The sequence below is a fragment of the Parambassis ranga genome, chromosome 24 (assembly GCF_900634625.1).
Source record: "Parambassis ranga chromosome 24, fParRan2.1, whole genome shotgun sequence".
Taxonomy (NCBI): Eukaryota; Metazoa; Chordata; class Actinopteri; family Ambassidae; genus Parambassis; species Parambassis ranga.
Genome location: NC_041043.1, coordinates 16637008 through 16660471, shown reverse-complemented (window position 1 = coordinate 16660471; position 23464 = coordinate 16637008). Strand labels below are relative to the sequence as shown.

The following is a 23464-nucleotide window of genomic DNA, read 5'->3' as shown; positions in this document are numbered from 1 at the left end:
GGTGCGCCCACGCCGTCCCTCCGCTGCTGCCTCTGGCTGGATGTGCTCGGCTCTCTGCCTGCGTCCCCCTCCCTCCCTCCGGCTTCTTGCTTCTTCTGCCTCGCTGAAGAAGTCCAGCTGATCCGCTGCAGGAGGAGACCAGTTGTCCTTATCCCGCTGGACTCACATGGAGGGGCGGAGCGACGCGGACACAGCAGCCAACAGTGACAGCTGACAGGACAGAGGGGAGGCTGGTCTGGACCTACTTTCTGCTGCCGCCGTAGTTTGGTTTCAGCAGAGGTCCCAGAATTCCTCCAAACCAGGGCCACACAGACCTGAACCTGTTCTTCACACCAAAGACTCACCCACAGGTTCGGATGAAACCTGTGACGTGTGAACTCTGCAGTCTGTCACTCACAGCTCCTCCGCCGGAGTCTGTCTGAGCAGAAATTCATCTCATTATTTCTTCTTAAATAAAAAAAAAACTTTTATCGCGTTTGATTTAAAATATTTTTCAGCATCCACCTTTAATTCTGAACATGTCGAATTTAAAATATCATCTGATATAATTTCGTTTTTTTTTTCGGCAGTTTGCGTCACTTTTGTTTTGTTTTACTTCTGAAAAGTTGGACACGGTGACGTCACGTTTTTTATTCGCATTTTTGTCGTCACAGAAATTATTTGTGGTGTTTTTATTAAATGGAGGCACGTGTGTCATTCTAACATTTAAATTAACACTTTTTTTTCTTTTTTCTTTTTGCACCAAATAAATCACTAAAATAAATTAAATTACATTAAATTAAAATTACTTTGATTTTTTCTGTGATAGTAATTAATATCACTGAATAATCAAATCTGCAGGAATGTAAAATGTTCAGAACTTCTCACAGATTTTTCTAAAACTTCTTTTTTTTCTGCAGCTTCTCGTTAATTCCACCTTCAAACGTGCGCGTTCGGTCCGAGCAGCCAATCACCTGCTGACCTGCAGCTCCACGTCACGTCACGGCCTCTTCGTAGTTTTTCTGAGCGCCAGACTTTGCTGTTTCTCTCCGGTGAGCCGCCGTAAGAGGGACCGGGACCGGGACCCGGACCCGGACCCGGACCGGAGCTTCAGGAGGAGCGGACACACCCCCGGGAGGACCTGGAGGCTGATCGATCATTCTTCTGTTAATCTGCAGTGATTCTTTTATTTAATAACAGACCGGAAACATGGAGGATTTAATCATTTCTATCAATTTAATCTGGATTATTTTTATTCTGACAACACTCAGCCTGAGACTTTGTGACGCTTCTAATCTGTTTAATTTTAAACATGTTCTCAGGGGACTGAGGCCGTTTGTGGTGCGTTCACGGCCAACATGCTGCCTGTAAATGCGCGTTTTAACTCCTCCCCGTGTAAAAACAAATATTAATGTTTCTGATGTAATTATTACAGAATTTATACAAATATTTCTAATTTATAAAAACCTATAATCTAATTTTTAAAACCTTCTAATTCTACATTTTTAATCCCAACACAGCCGGTGAGTTCAGTGTTAGCAGGATTAAATGTTTCTGCTTCCTGGAACATTTAACACATTTGTTTGTTTGTTTGTTTGTTTTCACAGGGATGGAGTGTGTTTATGATGCGTTTAAGGTCAGTATATTCCGTTGGGATTATGCCAGGATCATGGATAATCCGCTGCGGTTTGATGTCTGTACAGTGAATATAAATGTGTTCATTAATGGATCAGCCTGATCCTCAGGCCGCGTCATGGTCAGTATGAAGTAAGAAGTTCCAGCTCCACATGTTCTAAAACTCCCAGCACTGAGTTCCTGCATAAATGCTCCTGTTGGACCTCCTGTCACAGACTCTACTCAGAATAAATGTCTCTTAAACTGATCACCTGGAAGCACCTTTCTTTCAGCCGCTCCAGCCTTTCTCCACGATTGCTTGAAATCTAGAATAATTACAGTTATTTAATCTGAGAGAAAAGAGAAACAAAAGGCATAAAAACTAAGAATGAGCTGAGCGTCCTGCTTTCTGTCTCCGAGGCTTCCGCCTGAACTCGGCTGGGATTCATGTCGGCGCCTCTGGAGGTGACTGAACTCCATTCAAATCATTTAAATCATTTCCTGCAGATAGGCTTGAAAAATATTCTGCTCTGTGTGAGGAAGCGGCCCTGACCTCCGACTCGAGCTGCAAGAACAAACCCTCTGCGTTCAGTTTAGAGGGAGAATAAAAAGCAGCCGCGTCTGAAAATGTTTCATTTTTGACATCGGTGCAAGAAAAACTTCCAGCGTTTAAAACTCTGCAGCCCGACACACAAAAACCTCATCAGGTGGCCACAAGGAAATTTCAGGATAAAAGCTTCTCAGCTTCTGTAAGTGCTTCACAGGAGTCTGAGCCTGCAGCCACCAGGGGGCGCTGTCAGTGAGCTGTGAAGTGTTTCTGCTTGTTTTCATGCTTCCAGCGGACGAACGTGGACTTCCAGTCCGATGTGCACATGATCACACGTGAACAAAGTTTAAAGGACCAGTGTTGATGTAAACATGCGCCCTCCAGTGGTCAAGTGAGTAAGTGCATCATCAAACTACACAGAAGCGCTGACCTGTTTGTTTAAACTAAATTCTATCAAACTGAATTTCACCCCTAAAAAAATATTTAATAATTTTTTGTTAACCCTTGAGGCGCTCCCTCCTGTCGGCCGTTACAACAATCCCACAATGCCCTTTGTTGTGGTGTCCAGGTGTTATGAGGAGGGGGGCTGGGGCCACAGTAAAAAAAAAATAGTTTTAATTTATAACGTCTTATTTTAAAATTCTGAAACTGAACTTAAAATTTTAGTAATAAAATTTTTTTAAATTTTATTACCAGTGTATTTTAGTATTTTAGTAATAAAAGTTGAAGTTCAGTAATAAAAGAGTAATAAAACTAACTTAATGGACATTTCTCAGAAGGTGAGATTAAAAAGGAGCTGAAGATGAAAAGAGATCAATGTTGGAGATAAAATGGCTCGGTGTCTCTCTGAGATCTAAAATGTTTGAGCTCCAAATTTATAAAAAAAAAAAACATAATTATTTTTTTCTATGTATTCTTTAATTAATTCTGAGGTTAATTTATCATCAGTTTTTGAGTGAATCAGTTTTTCACTGAATTTTTAGATTAAAAAATGTTAAGATCAAAGTTAATATTTTGAAAAAGTATTCAAAATTTAAAAATTAAGAAAAATATCCAGATTTTTACCTTTTGTTAATAAAAAAAGTCAAACTTTTAAACTGATTTCTGGGAAAACTCCAAATTCATTGCAAAATGTTAAAGTGAAACCTTGAGCTAACGCGCAATTATGCTAGCGTGAAAACACCTGTGCTGACCAGCAGGTGGCAGCGGTCTGTCTTCGTCATTGGTGCGGTGAACAGGAGGAGCTGTGTGAACAAATCAGCGCCTGTCGCTCTGCTCGCACACAGACTGGCTGTTTGTCCTGCAGGCGGCCATGTTGTTTGTGGGAATAATGACATAATGTTCAGGTGGAGATGAAGCATGAGGAGAGTCTGTCACAGACGGACTCAGGACACCGTCAGTGAGGCTGAGAGTGACTGAGCTCTGGTGTCTCTGGTGTCTGGGGGTGTTTGAACGGACTCTGGCTTCAGCTTCTCTCTGCAGGTTTTGGGTATTTATGGGTTAACGCTGACAGTTTATCATCAGGCTTCATTTCTCCCACCTGTGCCGTGGACTCATGTCTGTGACGGAGGCAGAATGTGGGGAAGACACTTAACTATCACCTCTATTTTTATGAGGCCTCCCCCGCCTCCCTCACCTCCCTCACCCCTCTTACACTTCCTGCCTCATGGTTTCTTTCTTCTCCCCTCTGCAGACTGCCGCTCTCTGCCTGCCTCTCCATCCGTCTCCCCTCCGTTTAATCCTCGGCTCTCCGGAGGAGCATTAGGCCAAGCAGCTGGGGCCCCTGAACGCCTCTTGAAAAGGCAGCCCACTCCAACCAGGAGGGTGAGGAGAGGGGAGAGAGAGGGGAGAGAGAGGGGGTGTTTCAGACCACCTGGCTCCTGAAACACAGGGAGGAGGAGGAGGAGGATGATGGTGACATGAAACTTTCAATATGATCATTCTTCTGAGTCGCATCACATCGAGCCGCTCTCTCTCTCTCTCTCTCTCTCTCTCTCGCTCACACACCTCGGTGTGTTAGAAAAAAGCTTCGTCTGGCTCAGAGAGGTCAGAGGTCGGCCGCAGAGAAGTGGTCCTCAGAAATCCTGCAGTGCATCAGCGCGCAGGTCGCCGCAGGTCAAGGCGCCAAAGCTGCACCACTTAGCTGTTGGAGACATTAAGAGTCATGAGAAACATGGAGGAGTGTGTGTGTGTGTGTGTGTGTGTCCAGCTCTGCGAGGACAGGTATAGATTTTTATATAAATACATGTGATCCATTGAAGTCAATCCAAAAGGTCTCAGACCTCTGCATATACCTGATATAATATAAAATATAATATATACATGTATCGGCACCACAGGAGCAGCTGACAGATGATGATCACACTGAAAGGGTTAAGTGTTTCATTTGCTGAAAGAGTCCGTGCATGTTTCCGCCATTTTTATTTTTCTGCAGAAAAATCTTTATTTTTCTTTGTGGCTTTTATTTTGAAAAGACTTTTTGTGATGTTTGTTTTAACAACAAAGAAGAGTGTGTGTGTGTGACACTGGAGCTCTGCAGCGCCACCATGAGGTCAGTCTGCTGAACTGTGTTTAATGTGTGCAGTGATGTTATCAGAACAAATGATCCTTCAGTTCATCTGATGCATGTTTTTATTCAGTTCATGTGTTCTGCATGTTCACATCAACATAAACATGTTCTCTTCAAAACAGCAAACTTTATTCAAACATTGTTACACTGCAAAAAAAACAGTTTTTCATCTTTGTTTTTTTAAATGTGATCATTCAGTCTATTACAATCATCTGTGTGTGTGTGTGTCTGTGTGTGTGTAAATCTTTGTTTAACATGTCTTTGTTTAGTTACAGGCTGATTCCATCATAAGTGAACGAGGCTTCCAGCCAGCAGGGGGCGCTGCAGCGTTAATTAAAGGGTTAAATTCTGCCGTGAGTCCTCAGACTGTGTCAGGTCAGCGTCTGTCTCTTCAGTGCTTTCGTGCTGGTTATTGATTATTGATTATTGATTTGTTGTTCTTCCTGTTTCAGGCGCAGCAGCAGAGCGGACACAGCTCCAGGTATTTATTTACTTCTGTGTGTGTTTCATTGATTATTTAGTTATTGTCGTCATTGTTGTGTGTTTGTGGGGCAGGAATGGATCAGTCCTCACAACTCTGACACGTTTTCATCAGGCTGTTGCTGCCACCTGCTGGCGGCACATGGAACAGACAAACTGTACAAATAGAGTAACCCAACAACAAGTATACATACAACTGGGAGAAAATCAATCATTCATTTAATTATTATCATGATTATATTAATAGAGTAAAATATATTTATTTATTAAATTAAATCGGGATTTATATGAAATACAATCAATTTAAAAGTGTTAATAAATAAAACAGGAGTTTAAAAAAAGACTATTTTGCACGTATGTAACCAGGTTAAAGACCCTCAGAAAAACTAAGTAAAAAGAGGAAATGCAAAATATTTTTAACAATATGCTTGATCAGGTGAGAATAAAGAAATATTAGATATATATGAAAATGACCAGAAAAAATCTGAAGGCTGATAATATAACAAAATACACGAAGACTTACAATATTATAACACAAAATAAAATACACTACACAAAATAAAATACACTACACAACTAGTAAACAGAGAAGAAGCTTCTTTTTTAACAATAACCACAAATACAAGAGCCGCACAGCACAGCACAGACACAAGGTCTCTAAAATATATAAATCACCAAAAGGGAAAAACAGAAAATCCACGAACACGGACACACACACACACACACACACACACACTGAGTCAGACTCGTCCTTTAGCCTCCAAACATTGCCCCCCCCCCTTTTATAGCAGCAGGTGACACATTATAACCTCAAAGCTTTGACCCCCCCACCCTGTGACATCATCCCTCCGAGATGAGCTGGCCTCTGACACACACTCACACACAGACACACACAGACACACACAGGGGGTCTTTCTTCTCTTTGTCACCACACAGTAAATCGCTGCTTCCCTGCTCTGAATGAAGTCGTCTGCAGTAATCCTGAAAGTAAATGTTCAGCCGAGCTCCGAGCAGAAACATCCAGCAGAGGGAAGAGTCAGAGTGTCAGAGAATGATGTTTAAGACATATTTAAACTTCTTTCAAATGTCTGTAAATGAGCCTCATTCCATGAACCAGTCTCATGTTCATGTCCTGAGTCCACAGCAGATTTAAAGGACCAGTGTCACTAGTTTCTTCCACAGAGGCATCACTGCTGCTGGCTTTAGCTTAGCTTAGCATCCACTGGGGAAACTTCTAGCCTGTTTGTTCAATCTGCAGGATGTTTCATCCTAATTCTTGCCTTATGCTAAGCTAAGCTAATCAGCGGAACACAAATCTTTTTTTTTTATTAGCATGTGTTCAGCATCAGCTGACAGAGACACTCTGAGGACTGAATGATCAGGCTGTGGACCGCTGCCGCTTCAAACTCAAACAGCTAGCGGGAGTCAATTCCTCCTGATCGGCTCAAACACACCAGTTTAGAAGCAGAAGATTTTATTTTATTTGATCACGTGGGGATCCATCGGATCCATCGCACGGCTTCCTGGGGGGTCCTAATCCTCAGTTTGGGAACCCTTTGCTCAACGCTACTGCAGAATCAGTGCATGTTTCAAAATATTCACAAAAGTCTATTAAAAAACGGAATGATTCACATGTTTTTATCTCACATTCATTTTTAGAATCTGACTTCTTTAAAATTCATTTTAAACAAAATCATTTGTTGAAATTCGCCCTGAACATGAATCATGGAAACTCTGTGAGACAAAGTTGTTTTTATTATTTACAGAATGAGGAACGCGCTGAACATGCGGCGCATGCGTAAAAAACACAAACACACAGCAACGACCTCCTTAGCATAAATATCCAGCTTATAAATACTTTTATAAAACACAACAGCAACAAAACGTCACGAAACATTTGGTTTTATATTTAAAGAGAAGCAGAAGAGCTCTGTCTTCTCTGAGGACACATGTCTGTCCTCAGTGAAGACAAAGTCTTCATGAAGAGCAGGTTGTTGTTTTTCTTTGAGCAGAGACACAATAAAAAGTTGATTTTCTCTCCTGGTCTTTGTGGTTACAGCTGAGTTCATACAGTGGACATCATGTTTGGACCTGTGTCCCCCAGGCTTCACCAGCTCCAGTGGTACATGTGCGCCAGCTGCTGCGCTCCCGGCTGCTGCTGCTGCGGCGGCGGCGGCAGGCCGGGGTGCTCCGCGGCATAGGCCGGGTGCAGCAACGGGGAGTAGGCACACAGAGGCAGTCTCAGCCCGGACCTCAGCGTCGCCTCCAGGTCATGCGCCGTGATCCGGTCGCAGGGCTTCCCGTCCCGCACCAGGACCGGGATGGCGACCCTGCGCGCCGGCAGCAGCTGCAGCGCCTCCAGGCTGCGCTCCGCCCGCGCTCGCTTCATCTTGTAGCGGTGGTTCTGGAACCAGATCTTCACCTGGTTCGGGGTGAGGCGGATCAGGCCGGCCAGGTGTTCCCTCTCCGGGGCGGACAGGTAACGCTGCTGCCGGAAGCGGCGCTCCAGCTCGAAGGTCTGCGCCTTGGAGAAGAGGACGCGCCGCTTCCGGCCGCTGCTCTTCTGCGCCTCGACGCACGGCCGCTCCGCGTCCGGGGACTCATCCGTGGTCAGGTCGGGGGATTTGGTGTCGGTGCGGTGCTGAAAAGTCAGACCGTGTACTACAGAACGAAATTACAGGTAATCTGATTACTGTCATGACTCACAGCAGAAACATCAAAACATTCTGATCTGTTTCAATTTTTAATGATTGATTCCAGTTTGAAACTGATAAATTTATTTAGTCAATCATAGTACTGAGAGATTAACAGATTAATAATCTGTCAAATGTTTAAATTCATCTGAATCTAAAAATGTTTTAAAGCACCTCTGTAAGCAGGTGTGTGTGTGTGTGTGTGTGTGCAGGAAGTTTATCACATTTCAATGAGATCATTTTTATAGAATTATTGATCAATCTGAGCAGAGATTACAGATTATTTGAAGCAGATTTCAGTAAATCATCATTTCTCTCTCGGTGATGACGCAGTCAGACAGATGTGAGGTGGTCACGCGCTGAAACATGAACCAACATTTGGATTTTGATTTGAAAAAAAGAAAAATCTCCTCACGTGAGAAATGCAGATTACCGGACACGCGGCTCCACCTGCAGAAGTTCCCGCCGCCGCGCTCACACAAAGTCCGGCCGCTAAATCCCAGTTTCTGCGCGTTCTGGGGCCCGGGAACCTCCGTGGAAGCCTCCTCCGTCTCGTCCTCCTCGGTCTCCTCGGTCCCGGACCCGCATTTCCCGGTGCCGGAGTCCGGCAGATCGAGGATGTCCCGCACGGAGAATCCGGTTTTTGCGCTTGTGCCAAACGACATGGCGCGCGCGGAGGAGAAGTTTCAGGCTGGTGTCGGCGGCGATTCGGCGGCTGCAGCCCGTTAAAGAGGAGCAGACAGCGGAGGGTTCGGGTCCATGAAGCCGGGAGCAGCTCGGGCTGACCGGGCAGGATTTAACGGCATGAAACACACACGTGGGAAGACGGTCAGAGCGCGCGGCCTCCGTCGCTTTTAACGGCCTGTGTGTGTGTGTGTGTGTGTGGCGGAGGCGGGTCCCGGGAGTCAAGTGGGTGAGAGCGTGGAAGAAAACACGCAGCAGCGCTCAGAGCGTGAGCCTCAGGCAGGACATGAATGAGGAGGATCACCGGCAGAAAGTGCCCCGCTTCCTGTTTACCCAGGGACACCGCGCGCGGGCTGATTATCGATCTGTGACCGATTCAAAGATTCACGCTGTTACAGAAAAAACAGAAACACGGCCTCGGAATGAACGAGGATCATAATGATGTATTTAAACAGCCACAATATTTTAAAACATTAGAAAATCCAAGAGAGAAAAATAACGAAAATTCAAAACACTCACAGCAACATATGACCTATAATTAATAATAATGTATATTATTTATTTATAATAATATAAATCATAATCATTCATAAATAATGCGATTTTGAGAGCTAATGTTTTGTAACAAAAGTCTATCAAACTCTCAAAGCGGATTATTTGAATGTGTATATAAACAGTATTAACGTTGATTCTGTGACTTCATGAAGAATTTGTCACATTTCGTGTGTTGGTTCTTTGGATGAAGACTCTGCTGTTTGCGCAGCAGCTGATCAGTGACACCGGCTCATTCTGTGGGTTAATGTCTGTGTGTCCTCGGATTATCCTGCTGTCAGTCAACGAGAAGAAACATGGTGAATTCAAATGATCTGTTAATGAAGCTGATAATTAATGTGGTGATTTCACTCTGAAGAGTTAGTTTTCAGGTTTGGGTTTCAGACTTTGACGTTGTCATGGTAACAGTAATGATTTTATCTGAACATCAAACAAGCAGCGGCCTCCACCCCGAGCTCCTCCCTGTGGACTTGACGCCTCCTTTGCGTCTGTCATGGTCACTATGACCAGCAGAGGGTGATGTCAGGTGACTCTGGGTTGTTACAGGCTGCTGCGTGAATGACGCATTTTTATTTTATTTTTTTACAGTTTGTCAGGAGGAGAAACCTCCTGATGGTGTAGCTGATCCCAGAAGAACGACCACATGCAAAGAAACCAGCACTGTTTCCCAAACACTGGCTCAGGACCCACAGGTGGGTCACTTGAGAGTTTATTTATGTATCTGCAGTACACCTTTGAGCCACATGGGGCAGCTTCTTCTTCTGAAGAGTGATTTTAAGTCCCCGTGAGAAGCTCCATTTTCTCCTTGTTGGCCTCATCTGACTCCACCTAAATTCCTTTTATATCCGAATGCAGGCAAAGAGGTGAAGTCAAGTACAGAAGGCTCGAAACCTGAGCCGCAAACTGCCCGGCACAGCAACCACATCCTAAATTCAGTTACATTTGAAGTCTTAATAGAACTAAAACAGTCCGGTCGTTGCATAGAAACACATGTTGTGGGTGTGGCCTGGAAGGCTGAGCTGAGGTGAGTTTGATGTCAGCCATATTTGTCATTTTTTGGATGGCTCTGTTGTGTTGGAGGATGAGTCGAAGAAGTGAGTGGAGAGGAGCTGGTGGAGGAACAGGAAGCAGCCTCCAGCCAAACTCCGAAAATATCTGTAGTTTCAGGAGGTTATTGGAGGAGGAGGAGGGGTTAATGTTGGATTGTTGGTCTGCAGTTTTGTGCGTGTGTGTTGGATCCTGCTGGGTGGTCAAACTCTGCAAACAAACACACGACGAGCCGAGGGCCACAAAGACCGCACAGCCTGCACATTTATCCCATTTATTCCCCCTGAACACTTTATAATGGACACACACACTCTGCTGGGAATACATGAGAGGCTGCTGGGAGTTGTCATGGTATTCAGCCTGCTGCCTTCAATGGACTGCCCTCTATATTCATGACCACACACACACACACAGAGCAGTTTTACCCCATTCCCAGTGATCAGTGTGTGTATAATGACCCTCTGATTAAACTGAATCTGAATAAAATTATTATTATTTTAAAAAAAAAGAAAAATTTGACAAAATTTGTGGCCCAACATGAAAAAAATCTAAATAAATAAAAACAGATGAAAAAATAAGGAGAAATGTAAAAACAATTTTATTTAAAAATAAAAATAAATCAAATAAATAATAATAATAATAAAGACATTAAAAAAACAGATTCACAATTAATTCAATAAAATAAATTAAAGAAAAACACTAAAATGATAAACACAGTAATAGCTCCGACTCTTCGCATTGTGCTTTAACTCTTCTCTGTTTAAGAACTCAGCAGTTAATGATGCAGACTGATGTGAACCTCGTTACTGGTCTGGTTTCCTCGGTTTAATGATGGATGACATCCAGCAGCAGCTGAGACATCAGATCAGACAGACTGGGGAGAGAGGAGCCTCTTCTGAGCATGCTCAGTGACACTGTGAGGGGGGGGGGCACATGAATAGATTAACTGATTATTTTAGAGATGTTCCAGTTTATTATTAAAGCCCCGTTTTCCTCCAGGGACCTCGAGGAGTAAAGTTTAAATGTGTCTCCGGGTTTTGGACACTCTGTCCTCAGCTGGACACCAGATTATTACTCAGAATAAAAACAGGCCTCAGCTCTGAGCTGCTCCTAATCTCCTTTAATCTCACCTCCAAACTTTAAACTCAGACTTTACTGTCTCTGCGCGTCTCTGAGCTCAGACTGCCCCCTGCTGCCTGAACAAGGAACTGCAGCTCAAACACCAACCCAACACAGGATGAATGACAGGCACCTGCTCAGGGGCCTCCAGGGGCCAGGGTCCTCCAAGGGCCCCGAATATCACTGACTGATACGTGATCAATATTTTATTTTTATTTATTTGTTTATGAAAAAAGAGACTCTAACTATCAACCGTGACAAAAACACTCCGGTCTGTGTGTCGTACTGTGTGATCAGTTTCTGTTGCATTCATTTGTGATGCATCAAACCAAAACTATTGATTGTTTTTTTTCTGATCAAAACAAACAAAACATCATCTTCCTAAAGCTTTTAGATATCAAAATAATTTATCTTGGACTGTAAGAACGGAGGAGGATCAGATCAGGGGGAAAACATCGATTATTAATGGGAATATTGATCTTTGATGTGTCAATAAACCAATGATTCCCTTTTCATAATCAATGAGAAGTTCAGAAAAAAAATGATGATGGAACTGTAATGCAGGAAATAATCCAGAAGGGGGCGCTGTTGCTTTAAAGATGGAGTCAGTGAGTGTTTCTGGAGTTGATGCTTCCTGTCAGTAAAGAGTCATCAGACTCTTTCTGGGAATCGATCAGTGGTTTGATGATATGTGTGATCAGTTTATTGAACATTAAACCAGAGTTATTGACTGTAATCCTTTGGATATGTGTCCTCCTGACTGTGATCTGATTATTAATCATTTGTGTCCAGTTTTAAACAGCTCTTGATGCGTTTAATGTCAACATGTGGAGCCGGAGAACTGAAAACTCAGCCACTAAGGAGCCCTTCAGGAACTGTTGTTATTCTGAGCTCTGACATCAGATGGACCTCTTGCTCTGAAACAGGAAGTGATGCAGTGACACCCACATGGAGGAGGAGGAGGAGGAGGAGGAGGAGGAAGGCTCAGACTGTCTGGCTGATCTCTGCAGTCAGAGGTGTGGATGGTGGAGCTCTGAGACGCTGTGGACGGAGGCTGATGGGTGAGTGTGACAGAACCTTTCAGGAAAAGTTGAACTTCTGCTCTGATTTTCTTTCAAACACCAGCAGCAGGAAGTGAACGAGGGGCCGAGGGAGGAGGTGCCTTTAAGTTACTCCTCATCAAGTGAAGCTCCTTTAAACTTTGTCAGAAACAGACTCTAACCTGCACGTAGTCAGGCTCCATACAGACAAGAGCTTCAGCACAGCAAGGGCAAAACATATGTTTAAAGAAGGAAAGAAACGTCTGTGACTGAAGAGTGTTCAATGTTCCTCAAACAAGGATGAATTCAGCTCTAAACATCTGGAGTTTAATGTGCTGCAGTTCAACCAGAAACTGCCCAATAACTGGTTACAAAGAACCAGGATATATTCATATCTTTCTCTACAGTAAGATTACAAATCTGCCTCATGTAGATGATTTAAGATTATTTAAAGCTGTCTGTCACTACAGGAAATAAACTGAGTTTATTTAAGTCTAAGTTTGGAGTTATAATCAGGACATGCAATAAATCTATTTAAACAAAACAATTAAACTTTTTCCTAAACAAAGATGTTTACAGAATAATATTTATATTGTGTCAGAAAAAAAGCAGGAACAAATTAAAAAGCTTTTTTTTGGATAAATGTTCAAAAGGAAATGAACATTTGAAAATGAAACAAAATTCTTTCTGTTAAATCTGATTTGTTATAATAAACTGAATTTTAAGCTCTGAGTTCTGATAATTACAGTGAAATACAGTAAACACTAAAATTCAATTTATCAGAAATAAAGACAATAAAATATGTTGATGAGAAAAAAATAAAAACATTTTATATTTAATTTAATTTAATTTAATTTAATTTAATTTAATTTAATTTAATTTAATTTAATTTAATTTAATTTAATGCAGAATAAGGGCCTGAATAAAAAGGTTTTGTTTTGATCTATAATCAGAAACTCGTCAATGAGATGAAGATAAAACACAATAAATTCTAATGTTTATTGAAGAAATCACGTTTTGGTCCCTCTTTCTTAAAATGTCAAAAAAATGAAACTAAAATTATATTTTAATAATAAATAATAATAATAAATAAAAATAATGTCCCAAGCAGGAAAAATAGAACCACAGCAACTTTAACACTTTATTTAGTTTAATTTTTTTTTTGCCTCACTTCCTTCCTCAAAAAGAAGAATTTAAAGCCTATAAGTTGTTTTTCTGTGGTTTCTGTAAAACGCCCCCGTCCTGATCTGATCAGCCTTATTGATCCAGTAAAACCCTCTCCGTGCAGAGCAGAGCTACGGGGAGGTGAACCAGCTCGGCGGGCTCTTCGTGAACGGCCGCCCGCTGCCTAACCCGGTTCGGCTCCGGATCGTGGAGCTGGCGCAGCTCGGGATGCGGCCCTGCGACATCAGCCGCCAGCTGCGGGTCTCCCACGGCTGCGTGTCCAAGATCCTGGCGCGCTACAACGAGACCGGCTCCATCCTTCCCGGAGCCATCGGCGGCAGCAAGCCGCGGGTCACCACCCCGGCCGTGGTCAAGAGCATCCGGGACTACAAGCAGGGCGACCCGGGGATCTTCGCCTGGGAGATCCGGGACCGGCTTCTGTCTGACGGCGTGTGTGACAAGTACAACGTGCCGTCGGTCAGCTCCATCAGCCGGATCCTCAGGAATAAAATCGGGACTCTGTCACAACAGGGTCCGTTTGAAAGCATCAAACCGGCTCCGGCCCAGCTGCAGTACGGCCACGTGTACCCCTACTCCTCCTACAGCGGGCCCGGGGCCCCCACCGGGACCAGGACCGGCAGCGGGCCTGCGGGACACCTCGGCCTGCCGCGGAGCTGGCACAACATCCTGGGCATCCGGGCCTTCGTGGAGCCGGCAGGTTGGGGGGCAGACAGCGATTTATAAAATACAGATTAAACCTTTAAAAGGTTTCTATTAAGGCCATTAATAAAAAAACAAATTTAGCTTCTCTGAAAAAAAATGTCTGAAATAAAACTCAGTAAAAGCTCCTGATTCAGACCTAAAATAAAAATATGATTTAAGATTCACACACTTTATTCAATGTCTTTATTTAAACCTTATTTTATCTGTCTTAATCTGTAATTCAGATTAACATAAAATATACGTTTAATTTTTTTATTTGATGTAGGCGACAATTTGTCACTAGTTTATTATTCGACTTAATTTGGTCCAAATTACATGTGGTGTTTTGCTGAAAACCTGGTGAACTGTGCACATGTTTTGTTATCACTCAAGTGTAGCCTATGTTTTGTATCTGTTTATTTTGTCAGCATGTGGAGAACCTCTGTTTCACCTGCTGTCCAACTGTCGATTCAGAATAAACTGTGTCTCTGCAGCTCTGCCGGGGACTGATGGACATTCAGCCAAGGTGGAGGAATGGACCGGTCTGAGCAGCAGCAGGCCGTTTCCTGCTGGGGCCGGTGGAGCAGAGAAATCCAGCACTGAGCTGAACCTGAAGTACCCGCAGCAGGTAAATAACAGCCACACCATGCAACATGTCATAAACTCATCACCAACTGTCAATAAAAGTGATGAATAAAAGTGATTAGATCGGCCTGCTGTGATGCCAGCGGAGCTCTGATTGGCTGCCGCCTCTCAGACTCTCCTGATGTTTCCCAGCATGTTTAGCAGTAAACCAGAAACAGCTGCTGGGAGTAGGAAAGCTTTAGTTGATCAGAACAGCTGCAATGTTTTTAATAAACAACATTAAAGATGCTTTAACCCACTGTCTGCAGGCAGCATCACTTCTGTTGCTATGGTAACCTGCAGTGTGGACGAATCAATCAGTCAATTTGAAGCAGGAATGTCCAGAGAGGTGTGAATGTTCCTGGAATGATGAGGAGGAACATTCGTGAAAACTCTTCAAGAATCCAGATTTTAAAGTTCTCTCATCTCTCCCTCTCAGTCCTCGTCCAGTCGCTCCGGTTGTGTCTCAGCTTGTGCGTATTCGCCTTCAAACCAGTGCGGTGTGTACGCAGGTCCTGTAGCAAACTACATGAGCGGCGGGCACCCCTGGCAGCCCCAGTCCTCCGGTCTGACGCCCAGCTTAACCCCGTGTGTGACTCCCGGTCCAGCCGCCCCGCTGGAGGCCGCAGACTTCCACTCTGCAGCATCTTTCAGGCATCTTTCACACAGAGAAGGTGAGACGGCTCCACACAGTGACCCGCTCACGTCCAGATGTTGTGTTAAACCTCTGGACCCGCTGTTTATTTTCCTCCCAGCCCACTGTTGATGTCGAGTTTTATTTCGGTCTGACTTCTGTGGCCTGGCTGAAACACACAAAGCTAGAAACCTGTCCTGTGACAGCCGCAGCGTCTCCGTCCATAAAAACACAGCCGAGGGGCTTTATTTTCTGCTCCACACTCCAAAACCACTAATGTGTGTGTTCACATTATAATGGGCCCAAAACACACAGAAGAACTGCTTACTGTAGCACGTTGCTTTCTTATTGTATGTTTTTCATAGCTGTGACACGGATCATTTTCTGCCTAAAACCGGATTCTACATAAATACACGGACCGTTAAAATATCCTGCTGTGATGTAAATGTTGATCTGTTTGTTGATATCACTTTAAAACATTAAACCTGATGCTTCCTTCTCTGCAGAGGATTATAAACTTCAGAGTCCTCTGAACAAACACCAGTATCCTGCTCACAGGTTGTCTTCAGGCTCGTGACTACGTGGAGGAAACTCGGAGGGGTCATCAGGAGATCCGTGGAGCCTGACCCGGGCCTGCAGGCCTGAAGGATACCTCTGCAGACCAGGACTAAAAGAGTCGTGAAGGAAAACAGCTACATCAGATCCACCCAGATCTAAAACAATTTGTGTTCTGTATATTTGCATAAAATGTTAAAGTTTAAATGGCATTGTAACGGGACTTTGTTGTACAATAAATAAGCAAAGCTGTAAATATGTTTTTCTATAAATGTGCTTAATAAAGACTTGATGCAAAAATGCAACATCAACACATCTCTGTGTTTTTTCCAGATGTTCAGGAGCAGATGAGGAAGGAGGCTTTTCCAGCTGTTTGTTTCCTGTGTGGCGCCCCCTGTGGTGTAACAATAGAGCATGTAGTGGCTGAGAAGATGGCGGAGAAGCTTTTTACAGAGGGTATATTTACATCGTTACAGCCCGTCCTCACAAGGAAGTCAATAAGGTGTGAGTGGAAACTTATTTGGGGCAGCAGGAGCTCAGTGGTAGAGCAGGTTGGTGGTTCGATCCCAACTCCTTCCTAGTCACTGTGGTGTGTCCTTGGGCAAGGCACTTTACCTGCATAGCCTCCAGTGTACTCACTGGTGTATGGCGCTCTCTTAACCCCCCCCCAACATGGACTTGTGCTGCTGTGTCGGTCTTGGATGGTGTCGGTAAATACGATCATAAACTGTTGGTGGTCAGAAGGTTTCTGCACACATGTGAGCATGAGCTATTTCTAGAGAGAAGATGAAGAATTTCTGCACAAGGGTTATTCTTATTTTAAAATCTTTAAGGATTGTTTTAATGATCGATGAATCCATCAGCCCTGCTCTCCTGAACTGTGAGCGTTGTTTTAACTGGTCCCCACACGTGTCTGAATTGCTGTTAATCCTCACTGATGAAACAGGATCTGAAGCATCATGGTGCGTGCTCTCAGTGCTTTTAGAAATCTGACGTCGCCTCCTTTTATAAACCGAGTGAACAGAACTCTGCTCCAGTGCACCAACAGAGCTGCATGTGATAAGTTTATTTCTGTGTTTTCTTTGGTGCACAGACCGGCTCCAACATGCCTGAAGAGAATCAGAGCAGAGCGGCCGCTCCGCACGCTTCACTGGGCCTTTAAAGAGGAGGAAAAAAGGCAGCGCATGTAGGAACAGCTGGAAATCTGGGATATGAGACAAAAGACAATGACTTCCCAATTAGATGAAGTACACTTTATGCCTGAAGGTCACACTTTATGACATGTTAGAAGTGTGGTACCTTCAGGGCCCAGGAGAAAAGGTCCGTCATCTCAGTTTCACTATGAAACCGGAGAGCCTCATTTAGCAAGAATAGCTGCCTCATCTCCTCCTCCTCCTCCTCCTCCTCCTCCTCTCTGCTCAGCTATTTTAAAAGCCTTTCCATGTCAGCCTAAAGGTCAAATATTGTGAGTCTCTAAGCCCTGGTCCTGTCCTCAGATCTGAAGGCCGGATTAACAGCTCTGTGGTGATAGGCAGCTGAGATAACACTGTGTTTGTGAGCTGAGAGCTCTCATTGGTCTGTAGACTTCATGAAAACAGGATTTGTGACCTTACATAGAAGAAGTCACCTGCAGACATTTATTCTTCTCCAACGTTCACACTTATGGAGCACATGGATTCTGAAGAGGACCCAGAATCGATCCTTGAGGAACTCCAGGTGAAAGAGGGCAGCATTATGACCTGCAGTACTACTTTTGAGGCATCACGTTGATGCAGTCCTCGCGGATTTGGAAACTTTTTCCACTCTTTGGATGGTTCTTGTCTTGTTCTGGTCTCTGGTCGGAAGTGGTGGGGACAAAATCTGGCCAAACCTGTGAAAAAGTTAGAGAAGAATGCGTGAAACACATTCAAACAAAATTCCTCCTGCGCCTGACAGAGCTCTGCACGTGTTGCTGTATCACTTGCCGCCATCAGCAACAACACAAAACATTCACAGTAACACAAAGAAGGAGGAAAGTGCCGGCCTGAAAAACCTGGGTGGCAGCAGTGAAGTATTTGGAGGGAGTGTTTGAGGTCAAAGATGGCATGGCAGCTGGGCGTGAACGGCAGATCGCTGAGGCAGATTTGTGCCCACACAACACGAAGCTTTTGTTGTGTCTGTCTGTCAACACCCTGCAGTGCAAGCAGCTACTCATTAGAGATGCTATCAGACACTAGAAGGAACATATCCAGGTGAGATCTGTGGGAACAGACTCAAAGCTGCCTCTGTGTGCGGCTCTGCTTTTTACGTACACAGCGTTGACACCGTCGGCTTCACTCAGATGTGGAACACACATTTACCCATAAAACCAGACGGTTAGCATTTAATCATCTGATCATTCAAAATAAGAAGAGAACAGAGGTATCTGGACATGTGTGACATGAGGTTTGTGCGTGTTTGTAACAACCAAAACACGATGAAGGCAGAGAGCGCAGACGATCAGTGGTTAAATGTAGACGCTTCAGCAGGTTCTTCTCACCTCAGAGCGCCGTGGATCAACGTTTAGTGATGAGTTTTACATCTTCCAACAGAATCCTCACACACCGCTTGCTAATTGTTTTCTGAATTGTTTGTGGAGTGAGCTCATCTGAGGAACACAGACACTGCTCACATCATTTTCTTTGCTGTATTGATTGCATCATTGCTGTTGCATAATCAAAACGTGCAACATCACTGCCAGCTCGTCGTTTGTGTCTCTCTCTCTCTCCCCCTCTCTCCCTTTCTCTCTCTCTCTCTCTCCCTCCCTCTCTCTCTCTCTCTCTCCCTCTCCCTCTCTCTCCCTCCATCTCCCTCCCTCTCTCTCTCTCTCTCTCTCCCTCTCTCTCTCTTTCCCTCTCCCTCTCTCCCTCTCTCTCTCTCTCTCCCTCTCTCTCCCTCCATCTCTCTCTCTCTCTCTCTCCCTCTCTCCTCTCTCTCCTCTCTCTCTCTCTCTCTCTCTCTCTCCCTCTCTCTCTCTCTCCCTCTCTCTCTCCCTCCCTCTCTCCCTCTCTCTCTCTCTCTCCCTCTCTCTCCCTCTCTCTCCCTCTCTCTCTCTCTCTGCCTCCTGACCTGCAGTCCGGCCCCTGATCATCACAATGCTTATGACCTGCTCCAGTCTCTGCTGTTCCTTTGTTTTAATCACTATTATTTATTAACTCATCATATATACACCCACTTTATATAAACAATAGTTTCAGCTCAACAACAGCCTGTCATGTTTGTTCCTCTCTCTCCTTCATCCTCTCTGTCCTGTCTCCCTCTTCTTCTCCTCCAAATGTTTAGTGTCAGACTCAGAAGCAAAAGCTGCTCAGAGGGGAAAAACCAGCTGAGAGACAACAGGACATTCTCTGTCTGACAGGTAAAGCCTCATAATTGATCTCTGTTGCAACACAAAGCTGAGTTGTTGTTTTGTAGTAATTAGCAGGAATGATGGGCTTTGTGTTTGCAGCCACGGTCCACTGAGAGGGATCGGCAGGCAGCAGAGAGGCATGGAGCTGTAGGAGGTGGTGCAGCAGCAGCACAGGGACAGGTATGCAGAGAATATATGAAACATACGAAAGAAAAACATGTTTAAATGTCCATATGTGACCTCACGTCTCTTTCAGGAAATGAATTCAGTTTCTGTCAAATAAAGCCAAAAACGTTCATCATTACATTTCAGGAAATATGTAAATATTGAAAATTATGTGACAGTGTGGTCGTGACTCCAACTTGATCATTTTAATCAGCTTTAAATAAAATTTAGTCAAATCTTTTTATGGAATTTTTACTGTGTTTTACATACATGATAAACATTTAGGTTTTCATATGTTTAGAGACTGTTGTTGGTCACAGCTATATATCACTACAGATAACATGTGACTGTTTGAATGAGGCCAGACTTTCCCCTGATGTCCGGCCCTGCTAATGCTGCTAATGACTTCAGAAGCTTCAGAAGCTTCAGACAGCTGGACTTAACTCTCTTCCTAAACGACTCCAACGCTTCCTACAGAGCCTGTGGAACAATGAGCGGCTGTTTGCTCTGTCAGGACTCTGACGGCTCGGGCTTTAATGGGCAGCCTCTGTTTACTCTGAGCTGTTTGCTGACGGATCATCTGACACCATCTCACCTTCTTCTGTTGTTTACCTGCAGGAAGCAGCTCCTGACCTGCAGAGGGGACAGATTAACAGCGAGGAACCCGGACGTGGTGTGAGAATTTCTGATGTAGCACAAGCACCTTCAAGTTAATGGTGACTGATGATGTCATGGGGGTTTGTCCATCTATCCCTGGGATGTTTCATGATGAATCAGCCTGAGCTCCATCGTCCCTGCCCTGTTACACTTTCCCCTGCCTCGCCTCTGTTCCGCTGACAGACGTGCAGTCACAGCGTGGCGGATTAAAGATGTGGAACCTCCGCCCGCCTCAACAGGCCTGCATGTAGAAACCACAAGAGGAAACAACGTGTAACAGAATGAGGGTCCATTGAAAATCTGCAGGGATTAAACACCTGGGTGGTACAGAAAGGGGGGGGGCTGTAGGTGGCGTTAAGTGAAAACTGAGCATAATACTAAATAATGTCAGATTCGAACCAAAAGCTTTAAGTGATTCTCTATTTTTTATTTTGAATAAATGAGTACAGAAGAAACACCCCTGATAACAAGTTACCAACAGACCTCTAAACATGGAGGTCTGTGAGGACTGAGCGCCCAGAGGCCGTGGGGGGACCTGCAGCTTCTGACGCCTCCACTGTGGCTTCATTTCTCAGTCCTGAAGGTTCCTACTCGGTTCTCCGTCAGGAGATCTTTCACCTTTCACCCACATCTCATGTGTGGACCACACAGGTCAGCCATGTTGTTTTAAAGCTCCCAGCACAGGAAGACGAGGTCACTGCAGCTGATCACTGCAAACGTTCAAAAAATATCCTCCAGAAACCAAACTATATATTTTGTTTTTATCAGCAATTAGTTAGTTTGGTAAAAGGTGCAAACGTTTTCCAGTAAAAGTGACTATAACAGAATAATGATGTGAATTTTAGATTTCTTTAAATGATGGATGCACGGGTACAGCAGGGGTTAAAACTATTATTATACAGGTAAAATGAACATTTACTTTTCCAAGCTGTGAAGACTTGAAGTTTGTCATGTGTGCAGTGTTGACACTGGGTCATCTGAGCAATGACATGCTTGTAACAAGGCAGGAAACAACTCCAGGTAAAGCAAAGTAGATCAAAGACCCAAATAAATAGGATATAAAAATATTTGTTTCACTTATTTGTTGTGAATATAATCATGAAAAATAATTATTAGACCCTTTATTTCAGTATGACGGTAAGACCTAAAACCAAGAAAACATAGAAACTAAAACATTGATGGCATGTTTCCAGTTGTTTTCAGCTGCAGCTAAAGGAAAAGTAAATTAATTAACTCACATCAAGCGCTGATGTGTTGATGCTGCATTTGTTGTTGTATTGTGGAAGTCTTGCCTCCCTGTGACCTCTGCTGGCGCTCCTGAGCCGTTCGTGACCTCCAGGAGACGGAAACATATGGACCAGACTTTGACTGTCTTCAGGTTCAGAGTCCCTCAGTCCCCGTTTAACACCAGCTGTTTGTTTTCAGAAGGTTTTAGTTTCCGAGCAAACGTCAGCAGAGGAGAAGCTACAACAGGCTAATACGAGCTAAATGTAACTGCTATATTAATGGAAAAGGACTCAAACACCCAGATATCATCGTAAATGGAGTTTATAGAACAACATAGAGACGACTGGTGAGTTTAAAACATCATAAACTGTAGCCTAGGTTAGCTAACGGCTAGCGGACAATGCAGATTTCAGCTAACGTTTAGCTATAGCTAGCCTGACAGTGCAGATTTCAGCTAACGGTTAGCCTGACAGTGCAGATTTTAGCTAACGGTTAGCTACAGCTAGCCTGACAGTGCAGATTTTAGCTAATGGTTAGCTACAGCTAGCCTGACAGTTAGCTTTAGGACTACAGAGATCTGATGTTTGTTTTTCTTCACTCTCCATTCGAAATAAATTAATGATATACACAGATGACGGAAAAATGTTTCCTGTGTGCCCCAAAAATCGGTTCAAATGTAGCATGTAGTGTAACGCTGTAAAACATTACCAGAGCATTTACATGATATGCTGTGTTTCTGCCACTGTTTCCATCAGATTTGGGATGTTCCCTCCGTTAAGTTAGTAATTAAATGAGATTGATAACATTCATCAGAAAGAAAAGGTCAGTAAATGCTAACAGAAGCTACACAGGCTACAAAGGTGCCTGAAGTGTGTTAAAGTTTATGTTTTGTTAATTGTCTGTCTTTCTATGAGTTTGTTATAAACAGGAAATTCTGACGGGTAATGTACTTTTAATGGAAAATAAAACTGATCCATTTGTCAATTTAATCAAACATGGGCTAAAATAGCAGTATTAACCTCTGTGTTAAACTATAAGACATAAAACGAGCATGTTATGTAGCATAGCTCCTTGTCTACTGTAATAAACAGTGCTGTGAGTTTGTGCTAAAACAGGTTTCCATCAGAGTTTGGCTTTCAGCAAAAAGAAAAGGGGATCTAATTAATTGTTGTAGTAAATCCCCTTCTCAGATAGTTACATTAAAAACTTGCCCATGAAAAACAGTAAAAATTCCTGACCGGCAGCAAAGCGGTACAGTGGCACTCGTTAGCAGAAATAAAGGTGGAGTATTGTGTGTTGCTTTGACTCCCAGCAGCTCTTTGTTCTCCGCTAATGTCACCGTAATGTCTGAAAAGCCCTTTAATCAACCTGTATTTATGGATTGTTACAGTTTGGAACACAAGACACACTAACATACAGGTGTAATGTGTAATTATTGAACACTTCTTTATGTGAACTGATGCATAGAATAACAGAATATGGCCATGTCAAAGCTCAATTAGCACTAAATTCTGTCAGTTTTGTTTGAGTTATCTGTCTTCTTAGACTGGATCTGTCTACAGCCAGCGTCCGGGTGAACCTGACTCCTCGCGGCTCTGCGGGATGGAGGCCGGCAGTAAAACCTTTTGGCCTGACTTTAAAAGGGACGACTGATGAACAGCAGATGAAGACGGTGATGCTCTGATCTGACGTCACATGTCGCTGGTTTTAAAAAGGCAAGTGAAACGCAGAAATACGGCGCCGTTTATGTCATAAATCAGCGGGGTGGTAAGGAAACACTGGACCTGTGGGTGGACGTCCTGGCTCTGTGATGCACGTACTGTAGCCAGAAATTAAACAAACAGCTGCCAAAATAAGAGTCAGGAGAAGCTGAGGTGCAGCAACGGCTCAGAGTTTGTCAGAGTTAAATATGCTACAGGAACAGATTTAACCGGAGGTTCAGTCCAGATCCTTTCTGCTTTGAAGCCACTTTTTATCGTGATGTGCCGTGGTCTACATCTACATCTAAAACAGGAAGATAAGCTGCGGAGTGGATCCACGGTGCC

The 23464-nt window shown here is 43.8% G+C and overlaps 2 protein-coding genes across 4 annotated transcripts; one reads left to right on the top strand and one right to left on the bottom strand.

Annotated features, from left to right (window-relative positions):
* Positions 1-7296: 7296 nt before the first annotated feature.
* nkx2.2b (NK2 homeobox 2b) lies at positions 7297-8547 on the bottom strand. The gene is made up of 2 exons (XM_028396552.1): positions 8316-8547; positions 7297-7850 (listed from the first exon to the last, which is right to left on the bottom strand). The coding sequence occupies exons 1-2, from the start codon at positions 8545-8547 to the stop codon at positions 7297-7299; spliced, it is 786 nt and encodes a 261-aa protein (XP_028252353.1).
* A 3729-nt stretch (positions 8548-12276) lies between these two features.
* Positions 12277-16308, top strand: pax1b (paired box 1b). Of its 3 annotated transcripts, none has more exons than XM_028396547.1 (5): positions 12277-12345; positions 13613-14206; positions 14685-14818; positions 15254-15488; positions 15955-16308. In XM_028396547.1, the coding sequence occupies exons 1-5, from the start codon at positions 12342-12344 to the stop codon at positions 16023-16025; spliced, it is 1038 nt and encodes a 345-aa protein (XP_028252348.1). In that variant the 5' UTR covers positions 12277-12341; the 3' UTR covers positions 16026-16308. The 3 variants fall into 3 exon arrangements, with proteins under 3 accessions (XP_028252348.1, XP_028252350.1, XP_028252349.1); XM_028396548.1 differs by having other exon boundaries at positions 12282-12345; positions 13618-14206; XM_028396549.1 differs by lacking the exon at positions 15955-16308 and having other exon boundaries at positions 15327-15403.
* Positions 16309-23464: the final 7156 nt, after the last annotated feature.

Coding starts and splice junctions, on each gene's coding strand:
- nkx2.2b (XM_028396552.1), bottom strand. CDS start 8,547: ATGTCGTTTGGCACAAGCGCAAAAACCGGATTCTCCGTGCGGGACATC. Junction 7,851..8,315: donor CAGGTGGAGCCGCGTGTCCG/GTAATCTGCATT, acceptor TTCGTTCTGTAG/TACACGGTCTGACTTTTCAG.
- pax1b (XM_028396547.1), top strand. Junction 14,819..15,253: donor ACCTGAAGTACCCGCAGCAG/GTAAATAACAGC, acceptor TCTCCCTCTCAG/TCCTCGTCCAGTCGCTCCGG. Junction 15,489..15,954: donor GCATCTTTCACACAGAGAAG/GTGAGACGGCTC, acceptor CCTTCTCTGCAG/AGGATTATAAACTTCAGAGT.